Source organism: Myodes glareolus, chromosome 17 (genome assembly GCF_982192425.1).
Source record: "Myodes glareolus chromosome 17, mMyoGla1.1, whole genome shotgun sequence".
Lineage (NCBI taxonomy): Eukaryota > Metazoa > Chordata > Mammalia > Rodentia > Cricetidae > Myodes > Myodes glareolus.
In genome coordinates, this window is record NC_142042.1 from 40518371 (window position 1) to 40534562 (window position 16192).

The 16192-nt window shown below is 43.5% G+C and overlaps 1 protein-coding gene across 3 annotated transcripts in view; it reads right to left on the minus strand.

Moving 5' to 3' along the window:
- The window catches only part of Frrs1 (ferric chelate reductase 1), a 44558-nt gene that overhangs the window by 19824 nt on the left and 8542 nt on the right, over positions 1-16192 (minus strand). For all 3 annotated transcript variants that reach the window (XM_048456672.3, XM_048456670.3, XM_048456671.3), the window contains exons 2-6: positions 10391-10614; positions 8625-8761; positions 6927-7021; positions 5481-5628; positions 2610-2792 (exon numbers count right to left, since the gene is read on the minus strand). In XM_048456672.3, coding sequence (XP_048312629.3) covers positions 2610-2792; positions 5481-5628; positions 6927-7021; positions 8625-8761; positions 10391-10586 — 759 coding nt within the window. In that variant the 5' untranslated portion in view covers positions 10587-10614. The remainder of the gene's footprint in view (positions 1-2609; positions 2793-5480; positions 5629-6926; positions 7022-8624; positions 8762-10390; positions 10615-16192) is intronic.

Consider the following 16192-nt stretch of genomic DNA (forward strand, 5'->3'; position numbering starts at 1 on the left):
AGAAAGATAGAGGGAGGAAGCTGGCTCCACAAAGTTGTCCCCTGACTTCTGCATGCACGCTGTGCATGTACACATGCATGCACTTGGTTTGTCATCTCTAGAGCCAAAGGTACAGGTCAAACAGCAGGAGGCTGGGCAGTCCTGGGGACTGAGTGCTCAACCTAGGAGACCTAACACTATCTCAAGGTTGAATGCCTGCTGCAAAATCAACTGCTTGCTCAGTGTGTGATAAGATATCCCCACACTTTGGAGGATCACAGAAGCATCCATGTTATGAGTGTATAGTTCCAGAAATTTACTGCTTTCTACTTAAGAGGGAAATGAGAATAGAAGTTAGTAATGTGTTTGCTTATTAGCCTTTATATCATAAAAAATCACAGATAGAGAAGACCAAAATGCAAAAATAAGCAAGTCACTATCAGCAAAAATTTGGAAAATTATACTTTTCAATTTTTGTGATGAAAGCAATTGCTGTCAACTTACGAGCTACTATTTTTTTAGGTAGAATTTAGGTTGTTATCCAATCAGCATTTAAAATATCAAACATCTTCAGTATCTCAACTTATTATATAGTCAAAAATAACAGGACCCTGAATGTGGTGGCACATGCCTTTAATCCCAGTACTCAAGAGACAGAGGCAGGCAGATCTATGGGAGTTTTGAAGCCAATCTGGTCTACAGAGTTCCAGGTTAGCCAAGGCTACATAGTGAGACCCTGTCTCAAAAAAAAAAAAAAAAAAAGTTCATAAAAATACACTAAAGTTTTGAAAATCACAACCTTAAGTAGAAATAACCACTTTTAAAGTATATCCTGAAGATGATCCATTTCCGCCAATTTAGGCAAGCAGGTGTATAACTGATTTTAATCATTAAGCAGGCTCTCTCTGGGAACCAAGTGCACCTGCATAATTAAGTCTTTTTATAAACACTTTTGATGAGCACTATAAGAGAAATAGGTAAAATTTCTAAGTGAGATTAAAATACCTCAAATTAGAGATAAACGCTTTTGTGCCCATCTTGCCTACAATTTACAAGAGCTAGCAGCCTACCTGTAGGACGTCCGCCATCATACTCAACAATGAAATCCTCCCCTCTTTCTCATTCACTGTGGCCAACAGGAGGAAACGGTGCTATTACATTTACAGCATGAATTTGAGCTCTACAGTTACAGAAACAAGTTGTTTTTTTTTATTTTTCAACGACAAATAAATATGATGTAATATGTCACATCTATTAATACATAACTGACGTATGTAAATGAACGCGGTGCCCCAGAGACCCACCTTAAGGAAATTATGTGTTTAGGCAGCAAGGTCTTTTAATCCTATCTGGACTCCTCTTCTGCATTTGCCTCACAGCCAATTCCATCCCGTTCACACAACAAGCCTTTTCTTATTGCTTTAGAGTCCCATTTGACTCTGATCTCAACCTCATTCTTCACCTCAGCCACCAAATTTGATTCATTTCCCTTGCACTGAGAACACCCAAAAGAATAAGCTGCGGGTCTGACGGTAATTACGGAGAGAAAGCGGGGAAATATTTCGTGCAATCACAGCATTATGATCCATCAAGATGTATAAGGCCTCCCAGAAAAGTAACTCTGCAGAGAAAAGGTTGACGCTTTCTTCCTTTTGAAAGTACATGAGGTAACTTGTTGCTTTGTCACTATGGTGATATGTGTTTTGAGAGGGGGGCTTCACAATTTGGGGCTGCTAGCCTCAAATCTGTCATGACCTCAAACTCCTGATCCTCCTGCCTTAATCTCCTGAAGGCTGGGACCAAAGGCCTATGCCAACAATTTAGGTGGGGTGTATTTCAGAATAAATCTTGGCTCGTCTTTCACAGCAATGCCAGAGTTCTGTTCTGCTTGATTTTGTTTGGTTATTTTGAGCTATGGTCCTCTAAAAAGGTAGGGGGATGGAAGTCAAGTTTAAACCCTGACATGAAGAAAAGTCTCCAAAGATTCTGCCTTCCCTAATGAGGAAGTCACACTAGTGGGCATCCACTCTGCTCACTGCCAAGCCTCTACAAAGAGGACGTAACGTTTGCCAAGGGTCCTCTTTCTCCTCCCTGGTGGAACTGGGCCCTTCTGTAGCATTCTGCTTTTCCCCAGCAGCACAAGGCTGCCACCTACAGAATCCCTAAATCCAGCCAGCAGTCCCCTCCCAGGAAGAGAAAGAAGCAGGAAAAAGAGGTTGCCTTGCACACATCAGGCAAAGGAGCGGTCAGAACGCCTGCACATACGTGCCATGCATTGGTGGGAAACTGGCTGATGTCGGTGGGCCGGGGCACCAGCAGGAGAGGCACCAGCGTTAGTTCCGGCACCTGCATGAACAATAGTCTGAAGGGCATTACAAACATGGTATTTTATGCAGACATCTCTCTGGCCTGTGGTTCGACAAGGACAGAAGACAGCAAATGGTCTTCCCTGCTGACCTGCTCTTAGAAATCACTGCCTACGTGTTGAAATCAGGAACCAGCCACTGAGATTCAGATCTGTCCTTAGTGCTTTCCTTTCCCCTTCTACCCTTCAAACTGGAAGGCGCAGCGAATCTGCTGTTGCTGCTAACCTCCTGCTGTCATCCCACATGCAAGCAATAGATACCAACCATCCACCGGTCACGGGACAACGCAAACGACAGGTAGCCTTCACTGGGACCACTCATTTCGACCATCACGGACTGGTCATCTCTGGTGAAGGACAAGAAGAGGCAGGCAGGCTGGGTCTCTGGGTCACAGTTCAAAGGACTCCGAACACAGAACTTCTTGCTCCCACACTCGGAAGCACTGAACTAGGGAAAATGACAAGGAGGGACATGTCTTAATTATGAAATAAGCCGTTCACAGCCAAGGACTGGACAGCCATTACCTTCAAGTATGGGCTGCAATAAGAACGCCTTCAAAACAGGGAGCAGAGGACGCACAACAAATCAGAAACAATCAGAGCTTTCTTCAACTGGGGATCTTTAAAAGTTGTTAGTTTTAATTACCATTTGGAAAACTATGTCCGTTGGAAAACTAGTCAGTCTGTAGTGGTAAAGAGTGCTTTTGTTCATTTAATATGAAAAAGACTTCGCATCATCCAAGACCAGGAGGAGCAAAGTTCCCTGTAAATTTTGAGAAATCTCTTAGGAATAAAACCACACTGACAATCATGCCTAACAGGTACCCTCTAGTTTTCAAGAGATGGTAAAAAGCAGGCAAGTCAACCATTAACGAGTCTTTATGTGTAAGTCTTGGAAAGAGCTTTTAAAATTCACATTCAAAATTTGAACTTCAGTGATACAGGAGATGTCGCGCTTGTAGAACTACAGCACTCTAAATAACCGTCGGAGAAACTCTATTGTGTCGGGAGGCACAGCTAGCGTTCTCCGCTCACTGAACCCAGAGCCTCCCAGTGCGGCACCTAAGGAACCTCAGCCATGCCCCCACCACCACCTTAGGCTTACTAGGTACATAAATACTCCACAGTGGGGTAAAGACAGAAGCCACCAGGACCTTGAAAATGTGACTTTGGTCTATGAGCTCCGCTTTGATCTATTCCACCTGTCCAAGATCCTGTTCTCTAAGAGTCTCTTTACTTTTGACAACCCAAAAGAGAGGAAGAGGTCTCTTTTAACCCTAAAAGTGTCAGGGCTCTGAATGAATCTCCCTATAATTAAAGATTATCACTTTGGCACAGAAGCATGGTAAAATTTCAAAGAATACATTCCTTTTATTGACAGCATGAAGGGCAATATTTTCTATTAGGAAGGTGATGTACAAGCCATTCACTCACTTAAAGCAGGTTTTTAACTAAGTATTAAGAGTGAAGTGGGAGCTAACACAAATAATGACCTCTTCAATAATGTATAGGCAAACGAAAGTGCGCCATGCATCATAATGTGATCAAATACAACACCTATGGTGGTGTTTAAAACCGTGGAAGAGAAGGGTGCCAAAGAAGACAACTATTATCTAAACTAAATGGTTTATTTAGTCATTTCTAGTTTTATTTGTATGTATGTGTTTGTGTGAATGTATGCTTGGGGTCCAAGGAGGCCAGCAGAGGGCATCAGAGCCTCTGCAGCTGGGCTTACAGGCAGCTGTGATCAGCGTGATGTGGGATTTGGGTCCTCTAGAAGAGCAACAAGTACTCTTGACTGCTGAGCCACCGCCCCAGTGGAAGCAGAGATATATACAGACAAAAAAAGAAAAGGGGGAAAAAAAGACTTGGATGACTGTTTCTCGACCTGTGGGTCGTGACCCCAAAGACCACTGGAAAATGCAGATATTTATGGTAGCAAAACTACAGTTATGAAGTAACAACAAAAATATTTTTACAGTCGGGGGGTGGTCACCATGACATGAGGACCTGTATTAAAGGGTCACAGCATTAGGAAGGCTGAGAAGTCCTGACCTAGAGTTTACCTCCTTTCTGTGTGGCACAAGGCACAGGGCAAGGCATATATTCATTATTTTGATGCCTTTTCTTGGCCATAAAGAGCAGCACATGACGAAACAGGAATAATTTCCTCCGAAGACCCACTGAAGGCAGCTAAGTCACCATTTAGGCACGAGCACGTGCTTTCCATTATGGTAATGCCCTGACACCTTTCCATCCTACGTATGCACTTCTGCAACATGCAGTCTAATGCATCCAAATTTCCTCTGGCGCACACCTTCCTGGGGTTTCTAGTGTGCATTACCCTTTCCAAATCTCTTTATCCACCGTCGTTCTTTTGAGTCAGACAGCCTAAGTGGAACTGCAGCTGACAGGATTTGTAAGCAATTTTTTTCCTGGGACTCAGCACACTGAACTTTCAGGTTCTGTTCGGGTGCGGGAGGTGGGGACATAGAGAGCAGAACCTCTTATAGCTCAGGCTAGCCTCAATGCTGTTTGCTTCATCTGTTTGTTTGATGAGGGGAAGTGATTGAAATACTCCTACTACCTGGTTCAGACTGACCTACAATTTACCCCATAGCCCAGCCTGGTCTCAAATTTGCAGTGATCCTCCTGCTTCTGCCTCCTGACTGCTGGGATTCTAGGCAGGTGCCGCCATAACCCACTGAGTTCCCCAACACTCTAATCTGAATAGGATAAAATCTATATTATACCACCACTTCAAGACTCCCCTCCAAATCTTGACTATATGTAACAGAAACTTCCCCTCTATGTTTGGTATTCTGCAGAAAGGAAGACTGGAGAAAAGGAAGAGAAGAGAAGGGAAGGGGCGGGAGGCTTTCTTGGCTTCATTTCCAAAGGGAGCACACACTCCCCGTTTGCAAAATTGCCTGTAAGTGTGGCAACTATATCTGAATGGGGATTCTTTTATGTCCTTTACTCAAACCTATAAATCATAATGTCGCCCTGAAGACTTCCTTCAGACTTCTACAGGGTACCCCAAAACTCCCTCCCACAGTGCAGGACAGCTAATGCCTGCCCGGATAGCCACTCTAGACTGCATTTGATTTGGTGAAGGCACGGAAATGCTACTCACCGACTTGGTTAAGTGGGAGGCAGAAGGTGACACTGTCAAAGGCTGTGCTGTCGCTGTAGGCGTCGTAAAGGGAGGAGCATTTGGTTGCGAAAGGACATGACTGGGAATCTTCACCCAGTAGATTTTGTATTTCTCAACAACCGTGGCCCTGAAATAGAGTACCAGTGAAATTAGGCAAAACCCCAGCAGTGGCCCATCAGGAGCAAACCAAAACTTTAGGTGAAAAAAAACGTGTGAGGAGAGGGGACAACGAACGCCCACGTGTGGGGCCAATCTCTTATGACTGTCCTCCACCCATTACCAGACGGGTTTTGTCGCTCTCTCTCCCTCGTTCCCTTGTCCGTTGTCTGTTCTTCTATCAACAGCCATGTTAACAGCCATGCATGCTGGACGGCACGACTCAACCACATAGGTTTCTGTTCCCTGCCGAGAGCACACTCTTGGTCGACCCACAGTGCACACTAGTCACACCCCTCCAAAGGGCACGTGTAAGACGTGACCACCAACCAAAGCTCCATAGAGGTGGCCAAAACCTAAGCGCTCACTGAGGTCCTCAGCAGCTGACGCACGGGGGCAAAGCAGTGCTCCAGTGTGCCAGGGGTCTGTGGACAAAGCTAAGCAGAAAAGGAGCACGCCAGAGGAGATTCCCTCCTATAAGACAGGCATCCGTCTGGAACACCACTCAGGAATCATGTCACGGCTCATGATATTCCATTCCGCTCTGCGCAGATGAATAGGAAAAGGACGCTATTGTAATTCTGGTTCCACGATTCCAAGTGGCAGGCAGCAATTTACTTTCTGATAAGCTATGGACAAGTTGTAGGGCTGCCAAGGAAGTCGCCCTACTTTCAGGCCTGTCTTATCTAGACTCTCATACTAAAACAGAAAGTATTACTCTGGACACACATACTCAAGTACTAATTGACGGCTCTTAGGAGTCCTAAAGCAGCGTAACACTTCACTCGCTAAACAATGTATAGTGATGGCTAGTAAATGCCCCTCAAGTACCAAGTCCTACCAGGCTTGGTGGTGCCTGCCTGTGAACCAAGCACGTGGGAGGATAAAGCAGGAGGAGTCTTAAAAAGAAAAAAAGAAAAAGAAAAAGGACAGTGCAAAGTCCTGGGCTATGCACTAAAATTTTGCTTTGGAGGAGAGGGGGTGAAAGAAAAGCCGGGTCCATTTGGAGTCAGAAGCAGGAGCAGGAGGACTGCTACAAGTAAGGCCAGCCTCTTCTACACAGGGAGTTCCTAGTCAATTTCAATGCTGGATAGCTAGATGCTGTCTCAAGTAACAACAAAGAAAAGAAGCAAGATAACTCTTTTGTCTGTAAGCTGTAACTGCTAAAGCTCTCCTACACGGGTGAATGGTCCAGGGCAAAGCAATACATGGGACCATGGTTTCAGGCTTAACGGCAGTGGTTTCAGAGACGTGCGCTCTCATACTCACAGAAACCGTACGTGATTTGGGGCACTGTGTGGAGCGTTCCAGTAGACCTTGATTTCGGTCTTCTTGGATGAAGACGTATGACTCACAGCTAAACCCTGAAATAAAACAGGAAAGAACAACCAACCCATCACTGGACAGCTCGGCATGATCAGGATGCAATTACTGGCAAAAGAAATGATTGCTGTATGATCGCAGTATTTGGAGGAAGACTGTTCTATGGAGAGCAAGACCAGGACCTCAGTAAACTCATACCCACTGGTTGACAATGTGTTATCAGTCATATTTATCAGTTGTTATAAATTAGAGTCATCAGAAACTTAAATACGGAAGGAAACCATGAATACTGGGTGTGTTAATATTATCTGAAGGTTGTTTTTTGTCTTATTTTACACTTTAAATTTATATTCCTTTCATTAGTAGACATGAATAAAATACAGAAGATTTTCCCCCAAAAAAATTCACACCTCCAAACATGTATCCCATTTTAGCAATTCTTACTTTTGAACAGTCCTGTTTCTATTTTCTTTCACCTGGCAAACTCCTACACATTCTTCAAAGTCTAACTTAGAATTCACCTGCTCCGATCTGTGGCTTCCCCTGCTACAATTCCCAAGGACTCTGTATGCACGCCAACCTAAGTTTTCACTCTGTTCTACGTATGTGTCTGTCCTAAGTGCACATGCCGTGCCATTGTGCCAGCTACCCTGTGTCCATGGGCTCTCTCCTCTGTACAAGAGTTTGAGTTTTTCCACCATGCAGTGGTGGTGCATGCCTTTAATTCCAGCAGAGGCAGGCTGTGAGTTCAAAGCCAGCCTGGTCTACAAGAACTAGTTCCAGGACAGGCTCCAAAGCAACACAGAGAAACCCTGTCTCAAAAACAAACAAAAAAGAGTTTGAGTTTTTCAAGGACAAGGAACAAGTTTTGTTTGTTCCCATATCTCTGGCACTCAGGAGAGAGCTCCAGACATAGTGTCTACTGAATGAACGAGTGAATGAAAGAATGTCAAACCTTACATCCCTATCCCATTCTCAAGCTGTCTCTTCATTAATCCTTTAAAAGTCAGTACACTGGGGGCCAGTAAGACGGCTCAGCAGATAAAGGGACTTGGTGTCCAAAGACACAAATCTGACACTTGAGTTTGATTAGCAGAACATTTGTAAAGACGGAAGAAAAAACTGACTCCACTAAGTTCTCTTCTGACCTCCATACATATATGATTGCATGCCCCCTACTGTTCCTCCTCCTCCTCCTACACACACACACACACACACACACACACACACACACACACACACAATGGCCGTTAATTTTTTGTTTGTTCACTTGTTTGTTTGAGACAAGGTTTCCTGTGTAACCCTGGCTGTCTGGGGACTAGCTCTGTAAATCAGGCTGGCCTCAAACTCACAGATCCGCCTGCCCCTGTCTGCCAAGTGCTGGGGTAAAAGGCGTGTGATTGTCTTACATTTTAAGTCAATATTTGCCAAGGTAATATAAACATCACCAATTATACACTCTTCAAGCTATTACCCTCCCATTCCTAGATGCTGCTGCTAAGTAAACCAGTGGCCAAGTCTGGTGCCTGTAAATCTGTTCGAATGCCTGCTACACACAGCGATAGCCATTGACCTAGTCACCACCCTCGAGTTAAAAGCAGCCCAGAGGAACCAATGGAAATGAACTTCAGACCCCACACAAACCTGGACATCTTCACAAGTCAGAAGCTGTGACACTTCACTGTCAATCAGTGTGAAGGAGCCAACAGGAGGGCCACTCAGATCCTCGGCATCACGAGCTTCCAAGAGAAAGCCTTTAAAGGTTGGCCCTGATAAGGTAACTGGGTAACAGATAAAGAGACAGGTGAGGGTAAAAGATTTAGTAATAGTCCAGGAACAAGCATTTAGAAGAAGTTCAGTTAATTAGAATCTGATGTATCTCTGCAAAACACACAGGACAGAAATCACCCAGCAGAAGAACGTCTAAATCGTGTTCCCTGGAGCATGCACGCCATGTCTTGGAAGGCTGATTTTTTGTTGTTGTTTTGGGTAGGTGGGTTGTTTATTCTGCAGCACCACACCTAGGACCTTGCACACTAGGCAAACACTCCACCATGGAACTATGTCTTTAACCCTTTTTTAGTTTTTATTTTGAAACAGAGTTTCAGTAAGTTACCCAGGCCAGCCTTGAATTCATTCTGTAACACAGGTTGGCCTTGAATTTACAATCATCTTGTCTCAGCCTACTGAGTGTGTGGGATGATAGACCTGGGTCTTTAGGCCTGGCACCGTAAGATATTAGTAGCTGTTCCACAAGAGGGTAAAAGCATGGGTGATGACTAGGTAAGTCTATAGGAAATGTTAATTTAGAAAATTCTCGAAGAAAGTAAGAATAATGTTTCTTTACTACAAATCTGACCATCTTTAGTACTCTATTGTCGCAGAGTAAAATTCTAAGAGATATCTACAGCACACAGGGTGTTACACGTTTATTTCTTCATGCATCCTTTTTGTTAAGAACTCCTGTTAACAAACCAGGTGGTGGTGGCGCACACCTTTAATCCCAGCACACAGGAGGCAGAGGCAGGCAGCTCTCTGAGTTCAAGACCAGTCTGGTCTGCGGAGCTAGTTCCAGGACAGCCAGGGCAGTAAAACGGAAAAACCCTGTCTCAAACAACAAAAAGCATTTTCCTATTAGCATTATGTAATTCTATAATTGCAAAATACAGGAATTTCAAATGTCATCACAAATGTACTTTTTGTTTTGGTTTTCTGAGACAGAATCTTGCTAAATAATCCAAGCTGTCTCCAACCCTGATCCTTCCTCAGAGTACTCAGATTACGGCACACACCACCACACCTGGCTATGGATAAACCTTAACACCCAACCTACGTTTTGCCAGAAGAATCAGGGACACATAAGAGATTGCACTCCTTTTTAAAATGGGAGGAAGTAAAACAATATAAAATTATTTTTTTCCTGTTCCACTGAGCTAATAGTGTTCAAGATACAACACACAGTGAATGTAATGTTAATATAATAAAACAAATAAATTCTTTGATATCTTAAAAAAAAACTTATTTGGTCTGGAGAGATAGGGCTCAGCGGTTAAGAACTCTTGACTGTTCTTCCAGAGGACTGGGGTTCAATTCCCAGCAACCACATGGCAGCTTACAACTGTCTAAAAATCCAGTTCCAGGGGATCTGACACCTTATTGATTCACATAAAATAAAGTTAAATAAATCATTTTAAAAAAACTTATTGTAGACCTTGTTCTTAATAAGGAATAGATGCCACTTACATAATACAGACATCTGTAGTAAACAAAAACAATGAAAGTAGATCGTGCCATGGTAACTCAAATGACTAGGTTAAAATGAAATTGTTTCATTCCAGCCATAGTAAAAACTCAACAAGTAGAAACAGACTCAAACACAAAATGCAAGTCTTTATTCCCAGCACTAGTACCTTGGATCTGGTCTCCAGGTTGGAACTTCGTCTGACTCAACGTGATTTGGTGAACAGGCTCAGACTGTGGGCTGTGGCCGTGTTGGGGGGCCATCCCACCGCAGGACATTGCTACTTTCCCATTGGGGTAACTAGTCACAGAGCAAATGAGCAATGTACACACGAGGGCACTGATGGTAAACTCAGGAGCTGCCATGTCCAAATGGAGATTAAGAGTACGTCACCTGCAGATAGAACGAAAATACAATATGGCAGCTTTGATAACACGGGGCAGGAATCCTACAGAATTACTTGCTTTCAGTGCTTGGTTCTCCAAATTCTCAAGCTACGTAATAAAAAGAGTGTAGTATGTGATCTAAAGCTCAATTTTATCAAAACGCCAACTGTGGAACTTCACCAAGATTCCATTTCCCTACCTGAAAATATAAGTTCTTTTATTTTAACAAGATGAAAATATAAGCCAACATCCAAGAGGGGAGCTAGTGAGCGATCTTATGAATATGAGGGAACCAGGTGTGGTGTCAGCATCAGGAACAGAGGCAGGAGGATCTCTTTGAGATTGGCACAGGCCTGTCTACATAGAGCGTTCCAGAAAAGCCAGAACTACAATGCGACCTGTCTCTAAAGGGAAAAAACAATGATGAAAAAAAAGTAACCTGGTCCAATAAAAACAAAAGGTTTCATTCCACCTCACCCTGAGAAGCTTAGAGGAACGTCTCTTCTGGATTTTTGTTTGCTTTCGAGACAGAATTTCTCCATAGCCCTGGCTGTCCTGTAACTAGCTCTGTAGACCAGGCTAGCCTCAAACTCACAGAAATCTGCTTGCCTCTGCCTCTGCTGGGATTAAAGGTGCACCCAACCACCTTCCTTTATCTCTTCTGGATTCAATAATCGTTATCTAAACAAATTTCTCTCAACTTCCTACTAACTGTAACAGCAAGTGTATCATCTAATTTGTAATATGGAAAACAATGTCCAGAAATGCCTGGAACCCCAGACATTTCTGATTTAAGAAATGATTGTCAACTAAATGTCACACAAACCTCTTCTTGACTTCCTCTTCCTAGCTGTGTGCTAGAAAAACAGCTACTCCATACCAACCCCATCCTCCTCTAGCCCAGATCCACAGTACTCCATGGGACTAGAAGTAACTGGGCAGGGTCATGTTACATGGCACTAGGTTTAACTCTGTGGACAGGCTGCAGAAGGAAAAGCCCAGAAGCAGCTCATTCTCCAAAGAAATAGAACTTTCTATGTCATGTATGTAGCTAGAAACCAGTATCTGTTCTGGAAGATACATACTTTATTTCAGGAGCTACCGAGTAGATGGCATGGGGTCCAGGAGTCCTGTGCACTCCTACCTTTTGTCAAACATCAGTTATATAGAATTCTTCTCTGTAACAGTGATAAGTGGAACCAATTGTGACCTTCAGAAAAAGTATGAGAAGCATTAACGCTTCTAGGCAGACTTAGAAGAAAAGAGTGACCCAAGGAAGCAGAATATTAATGAATGTAACTGGTCCTTAGGCAAAGCAGTTGGAGATTTTTCAAGTAAATCCTGGCTTCCAAGGCCTTCTGTTAGGAGCAAACCTGTTACTATAATTTTAGGGGGAAATCCCCCCAGCACCAGGTACCCCAGTAGGTTAGGCTCAGCCACCCATCCCAAAACTCTGATTGAAGATATTTGTAATATCAAAAATCAGAGACAAAGGATTCAATCAGTTCTTCCATCGGAAAGATAAACAACAGAGAGGTTCAATGATCTGAAGAATTGGGGCAGTGAACAAGAGGTACAAGAGTGGTCTGACGGGCCATAATGTCAGCTCTTATCCAATGACCCGTCATTGCTGTCACTGCTGCAGGGGCGCAATCTGGTTCCCCTCAAGTGACTGCCCAGGATACCGTTTCACCATCCAATTATTGTCTTCACCTGCCCTGTGAGTTTGTACTGTTTCCAGAATCCAAGGTAAAAGCAGGTTGACGACCGTGAATCTCATCTGACCAGCCTCAAGCATTTTCGTTATTGCATGTGCCCAAGGGAAGAGTCAATGTTGTAAGAGACTGGCTTGCCTTCACAACCAAGCAAGAGGCACAGAAGAAGGTGGAGACCACATTTTAAGTGGTCTTGGCCCAAGGTATTAAAACAAGTAGGTAGAGTTATGTGTCGTTCATTAAAAAAATATAGCAGGACCAGTGCCGCAGCTCAGTGAGTAAAAGCATTTGCCACCCAGTCTGACTACCTGAATTTGATCCCTGAATTCCATGCGAAAGTCAAAATAGAGAACCAACCCCAAAGAGATGGCCTCTGACCTCTGCCCGTGTGTGTGCACACACTTACACACTAATAAGTTTTAGGTTTTTGAAAAGTCTGAGGGTGTAGCTCAATGGTAGAGACCTTGCCTAGCTAGCATGCACAATCCTTGCCCCCCACAGACATTCCCATAAGAAAACAAAAAGTTGATTGATTAAGTCCACAAGTGACTAATCAAGTGCTGTCATATCACATTCAGGGTCTACAAACTGTACAGCTCTAGCTAATGCATACAGCAACAGCCTCTCTTAACTAGGAAGAAAGAGTCATGTTTAAAAAAAAGGAAAGAAAGAAAAAGAAAAAAAGCAAGGGGCTGGAGACAAGCTCTGTGGCTAAGGGTGCTTGTTCTTTTAAAGGACCAGGGTTCGCTTCCCAACACCCACATCAGCTGACTCCAGTATTAGTCAGGGTTCTCTAGTGTCACAGAACTTATGGAATGAGTATCTATCTATCTATCTATCTATCTATCTATCTATCTATCTATCTATTATTTATCTATCTATCTAAACCATTACTTTCCTTAAAGCACTTGAAAGCCTTCAAGATTTCTTTTTGTTTCGGTTTGAGGGTTTTTTTTTTTTTTGGTGGGGGGGCATTCAAGACAGTTTCTCTGTAGCTTATGCTACACTTCAGGGCTGTTCTGGAACTCACTCTGTAGACCAGGCAGGCCTCAAGCTCACTCACAGCGATCGGATCACCTCTACCTCCCAAGTGCTGGAATTAAAGATGTGCACAATCACTGCCCAGCTAAATCCTACACAGTTTCAATCAACTACATTCTAGCATGGAAATAATCACTTCTTCACTTGGGTGTTTTGTCTGCATGTACATCTGTACACCACATCTGTGCAGTGCCAGGGTTTGGGGCCCTTTGGAACTGGAATGACAAGCTGTTGTGAGCCACCATGTGCAGGCTGGGAATCAAATCTGAGTCCTCTGCAAGAGCCGCCAGTGTTCCTAACCACTGAGGTGAGACATCTCTCTAGCCCCTTTGTCTTAGTTGGAGATTCTATTACTGTGAAGATACCATGACCATGGCAACTTTTATAAAAGAAAACATTTAGTTGGGTGGCTTACAGTTTCAGAGGTTCAGTCCATTATCAACATGGCAGAGTGCAGGCAGACATGGTGCTGGAGAAGGAACTGAGTGTTTTACATTTTGCAGGCAACAGGAAGTAATGAGGCACTGGGTGTGGCTTAAGCATGCATGAGCTCTCAAAGTCTGCCTCCACCGTGACACACTTCCTCTAACAAGGTCACACCCCACTCCAACAAAGCCATGCCTCTTAGTAATGCCACTCCCTTTGGGGACCATTTTCTTTCAAACCACCACACCCTTCTTTTTTTTAAGTCTCCTATTTGTCATCTGATTTTACTATAAGAATTACATGGGTACTTTTTCAAAATGAGTACAAAGTATCACCATTAACTTCTTAGGTAAATATGCTAGATTTCACCATGAACAACATGAGTAGGGAATTCATTGTAACAATTGTTCACATAGAAGCAGCATTCCTTCATCCACGGCTTCTGCTTCAGCTCCTGCCTGCAGATTCTTGGGTTGAACTGTGATGTGAAACTGTCAACTGAAATAAACTCTTTCCTCCCCTTGACTTTTGGTCATGGTGTTTATTAAAACAATAAAAACGCCAAGGAAGACAACAGTCTTGCTTAATTCAAACTGCTCAGTCACTTTATGAATCCGAGGAACAATGCAGAGATTCCCCATGGGCTCTTTAGAGAAGGATGGATGTAGAACAACAAGTTCAGTGCTTGGAGGGAAAAGAGTCCATAAAAAAGCTACAGGAAGCCCAGCAGTGGTGGTGCACACCTCTAATCCCCACTCCAGAGGCTGAAGCAGACAAACCTGTCTCAGGAGGGGGCTGAGGGAGACAAGTAGGATGGTGGTGGTGCACGCCTTTAGTCCAGCACTCAGGAGGCAGAGGCAGGTGGATCTCTGAGTTTGAGGCCAGCCTGGTCTATAGAGTGAGTTCCAGGACAGCCAGGGCTACAAAAAGAAACCCTGTCTTGGGGGGGGGGGAGACGGAAAAGGAGAGAGGGGGAGGAGAGGAGAGGAGAGGAGAGGAGAGGAGAGGAGAGGAGAGGAGAGGAGAGGAGAGGAGAGGAGAGGAGAGGAGAGGGAGGTGGAGAGGAAAAAGAAAAAGAAGAAGGAGAAGGAGGAGGAAGAAGAAGAAGAAGAAGAAGAAGAAGAAGAAGAAGAAGAAGAAGAAGAAGAAGAAGAAGAAGAAGAGATGGCTCAGTAGTTAAGAGGTCATACTCAAAACCCAAATCAGACAGCTCACAATTGCCTATAACTCCAGTTCCAAGATGATCTGATGCTTCTGGCTTCTGCCAGCATTTACATGAAGACACAGAGAAATACACATCATTAAAAAATAAAAATGAATCTTTAAAACATTAGTAACCTGGTCGCCATTATGTGCCATCACTCTTAACTACTGTATTAGCACTTACACTCATTTCTTCCAGACATCGCAGTGCTTAACAGCTGAGATTTGCCTAACTTCTGCTTAAACCTTCTATAATATTTTAGAAACTCTGTCCTTCTTTCTAGTAACTTCACCTTCCAAGAAAACTTCCATACCAAGGAATAATTGACTTCAATAGCTGAATCTCAAATGATAGGGAAATCAAAAACTGGGTCAAGGATTCCCACTTGCCCATATTTAAAAAAAAAATTAAAAAGTTTCAGACTTCATTTTCACAGCAGGAAACAAAGGGTAAAAATGTCCCAAATATCTACAGCAAGGCACTGATTCAGACACCAAAGTCATGGAAAATGAGCGGTGAAAAAATGGCTGTCCTACCTTCTGAGCTCAAATCCTCGGGTAAAAAAGACATAAGGAGGTGAGAGTTGTGTGCGATTTGAGTAAGAGCCACCAAAGAATCACAGGAAGAAAGAAGAGGTGAAAATCTACTTTGGGGGACAAGTGAAGAACAATCTAACCAGAGCAAAAGTCAAATGTCACAAATAGTCTTTGTAAACATATTAGGGGCCACATATGTAGCTCAATTGATAAGAGTGCTTGCCCAACACATAGGAAGCCCTGGGTCTCCATCCACATCACTGCATAAAACTAGGTATGATGGTGTACATACGTCTGTAATCCCTAGGTATGATGGTGTACATACGTCTGTAATCCCAGGACTCAGGATACAGGGCCAGGCGGGCCAGAAGTTCTAAGCTATCTTCAGCAACACTGTAAAGCCAGGTTCTACTACATGACTTTTGTCTCAAATTAAATCTGCCTTTTACATGAAGATATCCATTCCCACGAGTTTCTGCTTCTCTAGCGCTCTCTGCCCCTCCTCACAAGCCAACTCCCTCCTCTCTCTCTCTCTCTCTGAGTATGTGGGCTTGACTGTGTGTTTACTGTGCATGTGTGTATACAATGTTTGTAGACCACATGTATGTGCAGATATATGTCTTCCTAGTCAATTGCTCCTTTATGTATTGAAGCAGAGTCTCT